General features: G+C 33.6%; 1 protein-coding gene across 1 annotated transcript; it reads right to left on the reverse strand.

Annotated features, from left to right (window-relative positions):
- Positions 1-70: 70 nt before the first annotated feature.
- LOC110444118 lies at positions 71-1,567 on the reverse strand. Its single transcript, XM_021488530.1, has 2 exons — positions 1,477-1,567; positions 71-943 (listed from the first exon to the last, which is right to left on the reverse strand). Exons 1-2 carry the CDS (start codon positions 1,485-1,487, stop codon positions 445-447), a joined length of 510 nt encoding a protein of 169 aa, XP_021344205.1. The 5' UTR covers positions 1,488-1,567; the 3' UTR covers positions 71-444.
- Positions 1,568-1,882: the final 315 nt, after the last annotated feature.

Below are 1,882 nucleotides of genomic sequence, written 5' to 3' on the forward strand. Positions count from 1 at the left end.
TATAGCATAATCTAAAACAACAATACAAACATTTATGAAACAATATTGAGGAATTTACAGCATTAAAAAAGAAAAATTACACAAAAGAAATTTGCATATAATTTTATAAAAGCGAAATAATAAAATGACAATATGTTTTAACACAGTTTGCCATTTGACAGTTTCTATCCGTGGACTATTGAAATGAATATGTAAATGAATATATATTATATGTATTAATGAAGTATCTTTATTGTGGCACTGAATACTGCTCTTCCAATGTGAAATTATCTTCTCTGGCAAGTATTGTATCCATCAGTCTTTAGCTCTAGAACTCTTGAGCAAGTTTAATTGATGGGTGGTCAAGATGCATTTCTCTCTATATACTGACGTTAGCTTGACTTGAAACCATCACCATGATTAAATTTGCTTGTGTCCTTAGTAGCTCATCATTTGAACATTTCATTAGAAATACACACTAGCATCTGACTTATTCCCATATTGTGAATAAATATCACCTCTAGGTGTCATCACAGTTTCTACTTCTTCTTCCGGTTCATGGGAGTGATTGGTTGATTTCGTTGTTTCGACCTTCGAATGCTTTTCGATTTGTGCATACATATCACCACCAGGTGTCGTCACATGTTCTATTTCCTGTTCCGGCTCATGAGACCGCTTTTTAGAAACCGCTGTTTCGACCTTCCAATGCTTTTCGACCTGTGCATATATATCACCACTAGGTGTCGCCACATGACCTATTTCCTGTTCCGGATCATGAGACTGCTCTTTTGAATTCGTTGTTTCGACCTTCGAATGCCTTTCGACCTGTGCGTATATATCGCCGCTAGGGGTCACCACATGATTGGTTGCTGCATCCGGTGAATGTGCTCTTGTTGCTTCATACAAGACATTATGGTCTACAGCAGTTTCAGTTTCCCTGTGTTCTTTTGATTTTCTTTTTGTTCTGAAAAATACAAAATGCACATATCAATGTGATTGGCGATTGAAGTAGACTTGAGAAATTCAAAATCTTTTACAATGCATTTGCAACAATTTTCAATTATTAACGTTAATTATATTAACATTCTAGCCACAAAGAGCTATGTCGACTGATGTTTATATCAAAGCATATTCCGAATTCAAATTATTTCATTCTACATAACATGACATAAAACACAGATAACTGTTCCATACTATCCCCTCAGTCATTGAGCCTAGGCCCTGCAATCAACATCTTTCACTATTGTGGACAAAAATGTCAAAATGATTTGATCACATTGAGAATATGTATCTACATGTATTAAAAACCTGAAAAGTCCACTTATTATCTTCTATCATTTAAAACATAGAAACACTTCGTTAATTAAATGTTATATTTACATATATGTGATTTTGTTTTGATGGCAAGTGAAAACTTTGTTTAATAACAATTTAAACAAACTAATACCATTCCGTTCCTTTTAACCTATAGCTATTTACCGTATTAGAAATACAAACCTTGAACACATGACCGCAATGACAATGCAGATTATAAGGAAGACCACGCCCCCTGCAGCTATTGCGATAATGACCGTAGCTGAAATGATACAAAGACAGATACATGCACAGCAACGAGAGCTTATTGACTATCAGTACTTACATACCAAGTATGTCATACTTGAAATTTATTAACAGAAATTTTTCTTGTGTAATCATGCATTTAACAATTGTACATAGAAATATAAATATGTTTGTCTGTATTGGTTGTAACAAGGCGTGTTAATTTATGTAAACCTATTACCTTACTTTTATTTATATACATACATGAAAGTAAAGGGAAAAGTTATGCTACTATTGTATTTACGGAAACTGTCAAAATGTGTTAAGGTAATAGGTTTGTGTCACCATTTCTCAGTAGAATTTC

The sequence above is a fragment of the Mizuhopecten yessoensis genome, unplaced genomic scaffold (genome assembly GCF_002113885.1).
Source record: "Mizuhopecten yessoensis strain PY_sf001 unplaced genomic scaffold, ASM211388v2 hete_36024748, whole genome shotgun sequence".
Taxonomy (NCBI): Eukaryota; Metazoa; Mollusca; class Bivalvia; order Pectinida; family Pectinidae; genus Mizuhopecten; species Mizuhopecten yessoensis.